Below are 12,594 nucleotides of genomic sequence, written 5' to 3'. Positions count from 1 at the left end.
TTTTCCAGCTCGTCTGCCTGTTCCTGTCATCAGCAGTAACTCTTCACACTGTTCATCATCATCATCTTCATGTTCATTGGTGTGTTCATCAGTGGTGAATGTGAGTCATGTGACTCTCTCCTGGTAAAAAGGAATCAGTGTATTGTCCAGCATCAGTGTGTCTGATCTCAGCATCAGTCTCTCTCTACCTCTGGAGGTGGAATATCAGGATAAAAACACCTACAGCTGTGTGCTGAACAATCCCATCAGCAACCAGACCACACATCTGGACATCAACACACTCTGTCACACATGTGCAGGTACCACAGCGCTGATATTAGTGTTTATTGACTGATCTGATCTCAGTTTGATGTGTTTATTCCTCAGACTCTGTCCACTGTTGTGGTCCTACTGAAGCTGTGATCCAATTGGTCCTCTCTGCTCTGGTGGGCGTGGCTACTGTCATTATTGTGGTTTATGAGATCAGATCCAGAAGAGCTGAAAGAGATCAAGCACATTTTCACACATCAGGTAAATGGTTGATGATGTCATTTCTCATATTACTATTTTTCTTATAATTTATGAATCTTCATTTATTTGTAATGACTTTATTTGTTGGCATTTACTTGGTTTTTTTTAGGTGGCTCATTTCCACCCTAGAATATAATTTGAGAAGAAACGGCAACATATTTTCTCATTAATACTCTGTGTCAAATGCGAGTGTTAGTCGTGATAACTCGTGATGCTTTCCTTTTTAACTTTTTTTTTTTTTTTTTTACAATCCTAACTTTATTTGATTGTGGACTTTAGAAATGACTTCTAATCACACTAAAAGGTTCTCACATGTCTTGAGGTGTTATTGTACAGATCAGATGTCTCTAATACTCTCCTCTACTGGCTGAACATGACATATTTAATCTGGCCATAAACAAACTGTGAGCAACTCTGCGGACATATTTTATCATCCAAAGTGTTTAGATTTAGTGTCTTACCCAATAAAATGATTTATTTTATGCAAGGCATCAGGTGTTTCCATGAAGTGAAAAGACTGAAGCAACACTCGTTTAGGTTGTGTCCCTGTATGCTTTGCATAAAGTTAAATGATTTACAGCAAAGTAATGATGTTATACATAAAATAAAATGTAAACAAACCTGTATTTTACTGAAGATATGCACCAATTCAACGAATCAAACATTATACATTTCATTACGGAACTTCTGAAATTTTCAATATGGGAAAAAAACATTGGTGGTTCTGCTGGGCCCTTATCGTCCTAACTACAGCACTCGTGGGATGTGTGTGGGAACAGTAACAAGGGCGATAAAGACTGCAGTCTCTATCATCAGTCACCAAGTCACCTCGAGACCAGGGGCTTTACTCTCACAGCTCTTACTAGCTTGCCTCCATTACACTCGCCCCCCAAACCTCATTCCCATCCGGGTCACGGCACCACATGTGACCGGTCCTACTCAGCCTGCTTGAGCAAGTTTCGAACCAGCGTCTCCAACATGGGAGGAGGGCACACTAACAAGGACACTAAAGACCACAGCTGACCTCTACTAACTCTTACTAGTTGGCCTCCTTTACACTGTGAGACTAAAATCAGTCGAATAGTTCTGTTCATTTAGTAGTCCTAACCCAGAAAAAAAATAGAATTTGTCAGCCTTGCGATGTCCCAAAGAAAAGTTTTGTTTGGTAAAATGGTGCTTGTGGCGAACATTACTTGAAGACATTTTTACATTTTGTTTTTCAAAATAAATTTCACCCAGCTATGCCTCAAAGACATGGCCGTAGCAGCTATGAGGTCACCGAGGTCCGGACCACAGTATTTTTACGAGGTGTACTTTGTGAAATAATTGCCTAATATAGTATTGACTCTTCTTTGGTGCTGCAGAGATATTGCACAGCACCAATATTAAACAGACCTTCTCCTCTGAGCTGAGTTCAGCCGTCATCTGACCGCTCGTCATTGTCAAAAATATTTGAGATGACCAATCAAATCAAAGAAGGTGGACTTTATGTTGACAGAAGCTGTTAGGCGAACATTGCAATGTGACGCTTCAGTTAGCACTGGCCAGCTGGTGGCGCTATGACTATAACTACATTTAGGCATGTATGTGTCTTCAGGCCAGGGCATTTATTAAACGTGTGAAGTGTGGGGGAGATTGCACATTGTATGATTGAGTTACAACAACTTCCTGTTTTATGCTGATAATAGCATGCTTTAGCACTTAGCTAAGCACATGTGTTTCAACTAGAGTTTTAAAACGAGTTATTTTGCTCAGATTCACCAAAATACCAAAGTCTGCAATCAAAAGCAAAATATCTGATTATGAACTCAAGCTCTTCTCATAAAATTTTCCAAAGTCCCAAACTTTCTGGCAACCAAATTATATTTCTCTAAATGAACGATTACATTTACAGGTTACTGTGTATTTGCATTAATGTTCACTAATGAATTTTGTTGCAACAACACAGACAAACATTATACATGTTATTTAGTGGCTTTTGAGTTATATGAATGTTTTTCTCTTTTATTTTGTCTGTACAAACATCTGTGTGTCTGGTTTGATCTGTCGGTGGATAAACAGCTTCTGCTGGATGTTTGTCGTCTCTGTGTGTGTCAGTAGTTTGTGGCTGAAGCGTTTCTTCATTTTCTCTCCTGCTAATAAGAAGCTCACAATCTTCCACTCCACACAAAACATCTTTACACTGAAATAAAGTGAATCCATCAACAGTCAAATAAGAGTCAGAGGTCAAATATGATTGACAGCTCACAGCACTAAATAACACACCAGTAGATACAGATATCTAATCCAATATTTCACTCTTCTGCTATTAGTTTTCATTCAGGGCCAGAATTCATTTGAAAATGTAAGATCAGCAAAAGCTTGTTGATTTTCGTGATGTTAAAGGAGACGGATGTGTGAGCGGAAACTAACTGAGGTTGGGGGAGGATTCACACACAACCAGATAAATATCTCAGTTCAGTCTTTCAGAGCAATCTGAGTGTTTCAGACATTAAGAGTTACTATCGTGGGCTTTTCAGTGAACCGATGAAGAAAATGTTTCTCAAATTAGTTTTGCTCTGTTTGTGTTTGTGGCGTCTGGATGGTGAGTTTTAAATGTGTTTTTCTGGTTTCAGTTGTTTCTGTTCTGATGTGATAAAAAAAAAACTCTGTTCTTCAGGAGTGTCAGTTTTAATGCAGTTATTGATTATATAAAACTGTTCAACTATTTCTCATTTTCATTCCTCATCTTTTGTCTTTGAACTGCTGCAGAATATTAATCACTTCACATTTACATGATTAAAAGTATTTTAGTGAAGCTTCATCAAACCAACATCAAGTGATTTTAAAGCTTTAATCTGTGAAAAACTCTGTTCTTCAGGTGTGTCTGGTGATATGTTAGTGATGGAGGGAGATTCAGTCTCTCTAAACTCTGATCTTACTGAAATGAAGGATGATGATGTGATTCAGTGGAGGTTTGGAGATGAAAACACTTTAATAGCTGAAATCAATGTAACGGCCGACAGAATCACTGTATATGATGATGTTCTTGATGGGAGATTCAGAGACAGACTGAAGCTGGACAATCAAACTGGATCTCTGACCATCACAAACACCACAACTGAACATGATGGAGATTATATACTACAGATCAACAGTGAGATCAAGAGGTTCAGGCTCAGTGTCTACAGTGAGTAAACCTTTTGAGTGATACGGTCCCACATTTGGGATTAGGAATGTTCAGTGATGATGTCACATAACTGTCTGATTCAAACTCTTCAGACAATTTGAACTGCGGCGCAAACAAACATGGCGGCGCCATCTCACATTTTAAATCAAGATCATGACGGTTCGCCATGGAAACAATAATGGGAAAACGTTTTAAAATAAATGTCGCCTTGATAAACTCCCCCAGTCAGAATCACACGTGAAAGGGTTAAATAGAATATTGGTTTCACCTAGCCTAGAAATCTAGACGCACCCTAGCGGCAGCAAAATGTATTTTGCAGCCAGGGCAGTCTAGCAACTCTCCATAGACTTTGGAGCTGCAAAAACCTAAATTGGGTCAGGCCAATCACGTCGTGTATAGATTAGGCGGGGCGGGCTTAACATAATGACGACAGAGTTGCGACGGTTCCTGCTACTTGAAAACAAAGAATGACGGCTGCTGGCGAACATCTTTCGAATCGGCTTTGTCCGCGACTCTGGAGCACTTGATGTTAAGCTTTTCTTTGAGAAAAGAGCAAAGAACGTCACTTAAGTCATTCTTAAAAAAAGGAAGATGTGTTCGTCGTTTTGCCGGCCAGATATGGAAAAAGTTGAATCTATCAACTAACGTTAGCTCCACTGTTGGGAAAACGCTCTGGTTGGTTGAAGCGCTGTCCTATTGCGTGCAGAGGGAATTTGAAAGACAGCCGTTTATCCCGCCCATCGGATTAAGCCGTGTCTATGGTGAGTTTCCAGACCTAACATCTTGATGTAGGTCTGGCTTGCCAGGCTAGGTTTCACCTGTTTTTAATGACAAAATGAAATTAAACTCCATTTTTTCTTTTCATTGTTTTATGATATAGTTTATTTCAGTCACTCTAAACTCTGATCTTAGTAATAGTAGTTTATAGTAATCATCATGATTTTTAAATGTATGAATGTTTGATAGAGAGCAAATGCAGTGTTGACAGAGCCGGGCTAATATGATCACACTTCCTGGTTCTAGTAAGAGCTCGAGCTGCTGGAGTTTGCTTGGTAACGCTTTAAATTACAGCCCGCAAAGACTAATTTACAGTGTAACTTTCGGTAATTATAGTGTACCTACATCATGTAAAGTTTTAGGAATAAAGGGGTAATAACCAGAAGAATTAACAAATTATTTATACTGTCGGTATTTTAGAGCTAAGCGTTACTTATTCTACTATTATAATACAACAATCTTACATTTGAGAGCAATTTAGCGAGAACAGACACTGCAAACCGTTTTGTAATAACAGTATACCAATACATATAGGCTTTTAAAAAAGTATAGGTACATATCTGTGAATTTATACAGGACTTTCTTTTAACAAAAGTGCACTGAGAACTAAAACTATTGTAACTTTTGCTTAAATACTGGAGAAATATACTCTTGTTCATATAGTTACAGGGTAAGTGTGACTTCTGCGGGCTGGACATTTAAGTGGTGCTTGTTACTCTTTTCCTCCATTAAGTTAATACTAACACTTTCTTTTCTTTTTCTCTTCTGTCAGATCAAGTTTGAATTCAAAACTCAGTTATTATGGATTGATTGATTAAATAAATTAATGTAAATATAAAGCTCAGATACTCAACAGCATTAGTTTTAGTGTGACATTAAACATTACAGTAAAAGTGTCTTTTTTAGTTATTGTTCCATATATTAATCTATTTCTCTTCATTCATCATCTTTTGTCTTTGAATTGCTGCAGAATATTAATCACTTCACATTTACATGATTAAAAGTATTTTAGTGAAGCTTCATCAAACCAACATCAAGTGATTTTAAAAGCTTTAATCTGTGAAAAACTCTGTTCTTCAGGTGTGATTGGAGATTATGAAGTGACTGATGAGTTTGAGATTGTGAATGAGGGAGATTCAGTCTCTCTAAACTCTGATCTTACTGAAATGAAGGATGATGATGTGATTCAGTGGAGGTTTGGAGATGAAAACACTGTAATAGCTGAAATCAATGTAACGGCCGACAGAATCACTGTATATGATGATGTTCTTGATGGGAGATTCAGAGACAGACTGAAGCTGGACAATCAAACTGGATCTCTGACCATCACAAACACCAGAACTGAACATGAAGGATATTATGAACTACAGATCAACCATGAGATCAGAAAGAGTTTCAGGCTCGATGTCATTGGTGAGTTCAATATCAGTTTCACTTGTTTTATATTTTAATCAGCACAAAGATACAATTATTAATTCAAACTCAGTTTGTTTCTGGTGTTTAATGATGATATTCATTTCAATTTTAACTTTTAAAATATTTACTTTTATAATATATCAAGTGATTGTCTTAATCTGTGATGAACCCTGTGTGTGTGTGTGTGTGTGTGTGTGTGTGTGTGTGTGTGTGTGTGTGTGTGTGTGTGTGTGTGTGTGTGTGTGTGTGCGTGTGCGTGTGCGTGTGTGTGTGTGGTGATTCAGTCCTGGAGTCAGTGTCAGTGAAGGAGGGAGATTCAGTCTCTCTAAACTCTGGTCTTACTGAAATTAAGGATGATGATGTGATTCAGTGGAGGTTTGAACACACTGTAATAGCTAAAATCAATAAACGGTTCGACAGAATCACTGTATATGATGATGATTTTGATGGGAGATTCAGAGACAGACTGAAGCTGGACAATCAAACTGGATCTCTGACCATCACAAACACCACAACTGAACATGATGGATATTATAAACTACTGATCAACAGTGAGATCAAGAGTTTCATTCTCTTTGTCTTTGGTGAGTTCAAAAACATTTACACCTGTTTTTAATGACAAAAATTTTAATTAATTCATACAACATTTTGTATTGGTTATTTTATATTGTTTATTTCAAATTTTAATTTTAACTATTTAGTAAACCATTATAAAGTTATTTAACAGTATTAATCTTTGCAAACCCTGTTTCTGTTTGTTCTCTGTGTGTTTGACAGATGAAGTGAAGTCAGTGTCAGTGAAGGAGGGAGATTCAGTCTCTCTAAACTCTCCTCTTACTGAAATGAAGGATTATGATGTGATTGAGTGGAGGTTTGGAGATGAAAACACTTTAATAGCTGAAATCAATAAACGGGTCGACAGAATCACTGTATATGATGATGTTCTTGATGGGAGATTCAGAGACAGACTGAAGCTGGACAATCAAACTGGATCTCTGACCATCACAAACACCACAACTGAACATGCTGGAGATTATAAACTACTGATGATGTTAGCAAGAGGAAGATTGTCATCAAAAGTATTCAGAGTTTCTGTTTTTGGTGAGTAAAGATATTTTTTCTTCTCCTTCAAATATTCTTATTTACTATTTACATGTTGAATTGTTGAATCGTTTACAGTTTGAGATGACAGACCGTATAAAAACTCACTTGGAACTGAATATAAGATTGTTGATTTGATCATATTTCTGTGTATTCAGAAATATTAGTTGATGTCAGCGCTGATATTAGTGTTTATTGACTGATCTGATCTCAGTTTGATGTGTTTATTCCTCAGACTCTGTCCACTGTTGTGGTCCTACTGAAGCTGTGATCCGATTGGTCCTCTCTGCTCTGGTGGGCGTGGCTACTGTCATTATTGTGGTTTATGACATCAGATCCAGAAGAGCTGAAGGAGATCAAGCACATATTCACACATCAGGTACATGATTGATGATGTCATTTCTCACAAACTGATTTTGCATGTATAATTATCTGTGAGATTTATTAATGTATGGCTTTTTATGTTCATCTTTTTCAGGAAGTATTGAAATCTAAAGCAGAACGCTGAACTTTAAAGGTTCTTCAAGTGTGTTTTTGTTCTTCTAGTGTTTTTTTCATAATAAATACTGATGATTATTTGAGTTTGTGCTCTCTTTCAGTGTCAGATTTTAACAGTGTCACTTTATTGTTTATATTTCACTTTATTGTTTATAACTTCTCTCAAGTACAAAGTAATAATAATAAAGAGACACACAGATCTCACTTTACTACTGCTGTATATTTGTCATATGTATTTTCTTGCCTTTATCAATAAAGTTTCTCACTCTGAGGTTCAAGAGTCTCTCATGATTTATTCAGAGGAATACAAACTTGATGTATATTTTAAATATTTCAGCAGTGTACCATATACAGCTTTATTTCTACTTTTTTAACAGGTGCTTCTTAAAGCCTATCTGTAAAAACATTATTTAATATATTTTTTATATTTCCAATTAGTTTGTTTGTGTTTTGCAATAAATTCCAGTATAAACAACATATACTTCTAAAATATTATTTTTTAAAAATGTTTTTAAATCGTATTAACTCATAAAACTAACTCTGTTACATGTTCTAGTTGCAGATTTACTGCAAGAAAAATATACAATACCGTGTTAAGCAGGCTTATGCACAATTCAGAATTGAATTGAGAATGACTCCTGAATTCCAATTCAATTCTTGAATTTGAATTGAATTTGAATTAAAGGAAGCAGAATTGCAATTCAATAAAAATTCAAAGAAATTAATATACATATTTTAAGTGAAGCGTTTAACAATTAAGCTTTACAGTATACAGTATGTCAGATATGATTGCATTACATATTCTATAAATTATATTAGTTTGAACTGAAAATAAATTAATTTAATAATAAATCATTTATTTCAAGAATTTTATCATTATCTATATTTTAGAACAAAATGTATGCAGGGTTGAGGAGTGACTAGTTACATGTAATAAAATTATATTATTAAATTACAAAATTAATGTAATTAATGTAATTATATTTAGTTGTATTACTGAGGTAAAATGTGTAATTCAATTAGTTGATTCAATCCAAATAAAGTAATCCAAACCACATTTATAATGGGTAACTTATAACAGTGAGCAATTACATTTCCAAGTAACAGATTCAACACATTCTTTCTGTTGTGTGACTGTGTTGGAATTTCTTTGAATTGCCATGAATTTAATTCCACTTCCTGTCATTCCAATTCCAATTCATATTCAACTTCCTGAATTGAATTGAGGAAGTCAATTTCCTGAGAAAAATTTCCTGAGAAATTTTTCAAAAATTGACAAATTTCCTGAGCAGAACACTTCCTGCTCAGCTACTGTTCGGACGCTCCTGCATACTGCTCCGCGTTTTGCTCTATCGCTTTTACATTTGATCTCCTATTTTTTCTATATTTTATTTCCTTTATTTTATTTCCTTTTATCACCTAATTTTAACTTCAGCAAATCAGCACAGTGCTCATACGACAAAGTTTGGATTACTACAAAAACTGAGAATTCTTTTACCCGACCAGCTTACATACCGGGAAAGGAAAACACAACTGCCTACAAGGATAAGAGAGAAAATGCCTCTTCTGGAATCTACTTGCTGCACTAACTGCCACAGACTTTTACAAAGGATTGCAGTTCTAGAAACAAAGTTACTTACGGGACCACCAAACCAGACGGAACACACAACAGAGCTTCGTCATGGACGCCCTCAGCATATAGCCGGTGAGTCCCATGAAACTAGTACTCCTCGACAGGTAGAGAAACAAGCCGATCGACTTACTAATCGATGGCACAAACAGGGAGCTAAACCCAAAGGCACTCGAGACATCAGATTGTCACGAGCATCACATATTACCGCAGTAGCATCCTCTACCCCAGATACAGCTCTGACTAGGATTGCAAACACTGGTCTGCTACCACTGCCTATACATCTTGAGAACAGATTTGAAGTACTAATGAATGTAAATGAGGAATCCACAAATGTGATGAATGTGATCGAACACAGACTGAATGGGCCAGTAGCTAACACTGATGCTAACTGGCGCTCAAGGTCGAGCAGACAGCGGCACTCTGCTCAGAGCGCAGCCGAGCCCAGGACTCTGATAGTGGGGGACTCCATAATCAGAAACATTAGCAGCAGGGATACAACTACATGCTGCCTTCCACAAGCAACAACTTCTGATATGAACAGGGAACTTCAGAACATTCTGATGAAACATAAGACTGCTAATCGACTCATCATACATGTGGGGAAGAATGATATTCATAAAGAGCAGTCAGAACTCCTTAAGAAGGATTTCAATAAACTTTTTGAAACACTTAAAAGACTGAAAGTTCAAACATTCATCAGTGGACCACTACCAGCAAGAGGAACAAACAGGTTTTCACGGTTGCTTGGGCTAAATACATGGCTGCAAAAAACCTGCAATATAAAAGCAGTGAACTTCATTGACAATTTCAATCTTTTCTGGAGTCAACGACAACTGTTTCATCGGGATGGCCATCACCCAAACAAACTTGGTTCAAGAGTGTTAAAGGACAATATCTACTTCTCCCTAAATCATCCTTCTGCGGTTTGTGCCAATCCACTCAATCTGAACGGCACACACACACCTGGACACAGTATGAATGACCACGGGACTTCACTTCAGCAGCAAAATGGACATGATAACACCACTCCGCCACAACAACCTCTGCTCACGGACACAATCTCAGCTGAGCCCTGCACCTTAAAACATCAACCTGCGCTCTTGACACACTTCCCACATCTTTTTTCAAAAGTGTGTTAAACAGTTTAGAAGCAGATCTTCTAGAAGTGGTAAATGCTTCACTTCTCTCTGGGAGTTTTCCAAACTCCCTAAAAACTGCAGTTGTCAAGCCCCTCCTGAAAAAGAGCAATCTGGATAAGACCATATTAAGCAACTATAGACCAATCTCAAATCTTCCTTTCATAGGTAAGATCATTGAAAAAGTTGTCTTCAATCAGCTGAACAAATTCTTATGCTCGAATGGATACTTTGACAATTTTCAATCTGGTTTCCGACCGCACCACAGCACAGAGACAGCGCTCATAAAGATAATAAACGATATTCGCTTAAATACTGACTCAGGCAAATTATCAGTGCTGGTACTACTCGACCTCAGTGCTGCATTTGACACTGTCGATCACAACATACTTCTGGACAGGCTGGAAAACTGGGTGGGGCTTTCTGGGATAGTCCTAAAATGGTTCAGGTCATACTTAGATGGGAGAGGTTATTATGTGAGTATAGGAGACCATAAGTCTGAGTGGACACCCATGACATGCGGAGTCCCTCAAGGCTCAATTCTTGCGCCACTCCTGTTCAACCTGTATATGCTCCCAATGAGCCAAATAATGAGAAATAACCAAATTGCTTACCACAGCTATGCAGACGACACACAGCTCTACTTAGCCCTATCGCCTAACGATTATAGCCCCATTGACTCCCTGTGCCAATGCATTGATGAAGTCAACAGTTGGATGTGTCAAAACTTTCTTCAGTTAAACAAAGACAAAACTGAAGTCATTGCGTTTGGAAACAAAGATGAAGTTCTCAAGGTGAACGCATACCTTCACTCTAGGGGTCAAACAACCAAAAATCAAGTCAGGAATCTTGGAGTGACACTAGAGTCAGAGCTTAGTTTCAGTAGTCATGTCAAAGCAATAACTAAATCAGCATACTATCATCTGAAAAATATTGCAAGAATTAGATGCTTTGTTTCCAGACAAGACTTAGAGAAACTTGTGCATGCTTTCATCACCAGCAGGGTGGATTATTGTAATGGACTCCTCACTGGCCTTCCCAAAAAGACCATCAGACAGTTGCAGCTCATACAGAACGCTGCCGCTAGGATTCTGAGCAGAACCAGAAAATATGAACATATCACACCAGTCCTCAGGTCTTTACACTGGCTCCCAGTTAAACTTAGGATTGATTTTAAAGTATTATTACTGGTATATAAATCATTCAATGGCCTAGGACCTCAATACATTGCAGATATGCTCACTGAATATAAACCCAACAGATCACTCAGATCATTAGGATCATATCAGCTTGAAATACCAAGGGTTCACTCTAAGCATGGCGAGTCTGCTTTTAGCTATTATGCCAGCCGCAGCTGGAACCAGCTTCCAGAGGAGATCAGATGTGCTCCTACTGTAGTCACATTCAAATCCAGACTCAAAACACATCTGTTTAACTATGCATTTACTGAATGAGCACTGTACAAATGTTCGTCCGACTGTTTGTACTGTTTTTTATTTTTTATTTTTCTAAACTGTTTTATTTATTCTTATTTCTTTTTATTATTTTAATTTCTTCTATGTAAAGCACTTTGAATTGCCATTGTGTATGAAATGTGCTATATAAATAAACTTGCCTTGCCTTGCCTTGCCTTCCTGTGGGGCGGAGTCAATTCAATTCAAATTCTGAAATTCTGAATTTTGCACAAGCCTGGTGTTAAGTTCATGTTACAGATCACATGCAGCAGCACATATATATTTCTTGTTTATTATCACGTCAAGGATCTCACGATACTTGTTTTTTTTTAGTTTTTTTTATGCATTTTTAATAACAACAAAACATAATTTACATACAGGAGTACATATAACCATACAGGTGTCTGTCGAGGTACTGTTGACGGCAACACAAGTGTGGGACTCGAGGTGATACCAGGGTCTTCCACAGAGAAAGAGTACGAAGCATCTGTGCGTAACCCTTATATCTCACAGATAGTTGCTCAGAGGGAAGTCTCTGCTCCTGAGGATCCAGAATATGGATATGTCCAATATGTCCTGGCCTAAACTGAGTCAGACTGAGGGCGACTCCATACCAGACATTTTTGCCCCCAAAGCAAACTTGAAAGTGTGTGTCTACAGCCTCATCCCTCATATTACTGTAGACTTCTAGGAGGGGAACCGAAGGCTCCTACACCCCAACCCGTCACCACACAGATTTAACTCCGCACAGCTAAATAAAACAGGCTGGTGGCAGACTAATAATTAATATTTCTGATGTAAAGATGTTTCAGATCTCAGACTTGCTTGACCAATCGGCGGAAGGGGGCGTGTCAGGCCGCCCACATGTGGAAAACGAATTTTGAGGTCATTTATTCGTTT

At 37.6% G+C, this 12,594-nt stretch overlaps 1 protein-coding gene across 1 annotated transcript in view; it reads left to right on the top strand.

Annotated features, from left to right (window-relative positions):
* The window catches only part of LOC309474878 (uncharacterized protein), a gene marked incomplete at its 5' end in the record, with an annotated part of 127,136 nt that extends 119,518 nt beyond the window's left edge, over positions 1 to 7,618 (top strand). Inside the window, 3 exons of the mRNA XM_082137497.1 lie at positions 6,650 to 6,973; positions 7,209 to 7,352; positions 7,452 to 7,618. Coding sequence (XP_081993623.1) covers positions 6,650 to 6,973; positions 7,209 to 7,352; positions 7,452 to 7,468 — 485 coding nt within the window. The 3' untranslated portion in view covers positions 7,469 to 7,618. The remainder of the gene's footprint in view (positions 1 to 6,649; positions 6,974 to 7,208; positions 7,353 to 7,451) is intronic.
* Positions 7,619 to 12,594: the final 4,976 nt, after the last annotated feature.

The sequence above is a fragment of the Leuciscus leuciscus genome, assembly GCF_965113295.1.
Source record: "Leuciscus leuciscus genome assembly, chromosome: 15".
Taxonomy (NCBI): Eukaryota; Metazoa; Chordata; class Actinopteri; order Cypriniformes; family Leuciscidae; genus Leuciscus; species Leuciscus leuciscus.
The sequence above is the reverse complement of the archived record's forward strand: the minus strand, read 5'-3'. Positions and strand labels throughout refer to the sequence as shown.